The following is a 288-nucleotide window of genomic DNA, read 5'->3' on the forward strand; positions in this document are numbered from 1 at the left end:
TACGAATTTCCGGATGATGATGAAGCTGATACGAATGAAGGAGAACTCGAAGAGAACTCGCAGAATCGATCTAGCAAGATTTATTCCGACGAAGTCGCAACTTCTCGTGAAGGTAACTTGGAAGAAGAATCAGCTTACGACGAAGATGCAAGTGAGAAATCGAGCACTGAAATTTCGGACGAAGAGCAGAGTTTAACTGCAAATTACAATGAGGACGTAAATTCTGAAGAATTGAACGAGTATCAAGATATAACAGAATCGTCTGCGGAGAGTACGCGCAGCATCCAA

The 288-nt window shown here is 42.4% G+C and overlaps 1 protein-coding gene across 1 annotated transcript; it reads left to right on the forward strand.

Annotated features, from left to right (window-relative positions):
- Positions 1 to 6: 6 nt before the first annotated feature.
- LOC108762563 (uncharacterized) lies at positions 7 to 285 on the forward strand (the record flags this gene model as incomplete). The annotated part of the gene is made up of 1 exon (XM_018509997.1): positions 7 to 285. A coding segment is annotated over one exon (279 nt), but the record flags the coding sequence as incomplete, so codon positions are not given.
- Between the last annotated feature and the right edge of the window lie 3 nt (positions 286 to 288).

The sequence above is a fragment of the Trachymyrmex cornetzi genome, unplaced genomic scaffold (genome assembly GCF_001594075.2).
Source record: "Trachymyrmex cornetzi isolate Tcor2-1 unplaced genomic scaffold, Tcor1.1 C3626960, whole genome shotgun sequence".
NCBI lineage: Eukaryota > Metazoa > Arthropoda > Insecta > Hymenoptera > Formicidae > Trachymyrmex > Trachymyrmex cornetzi.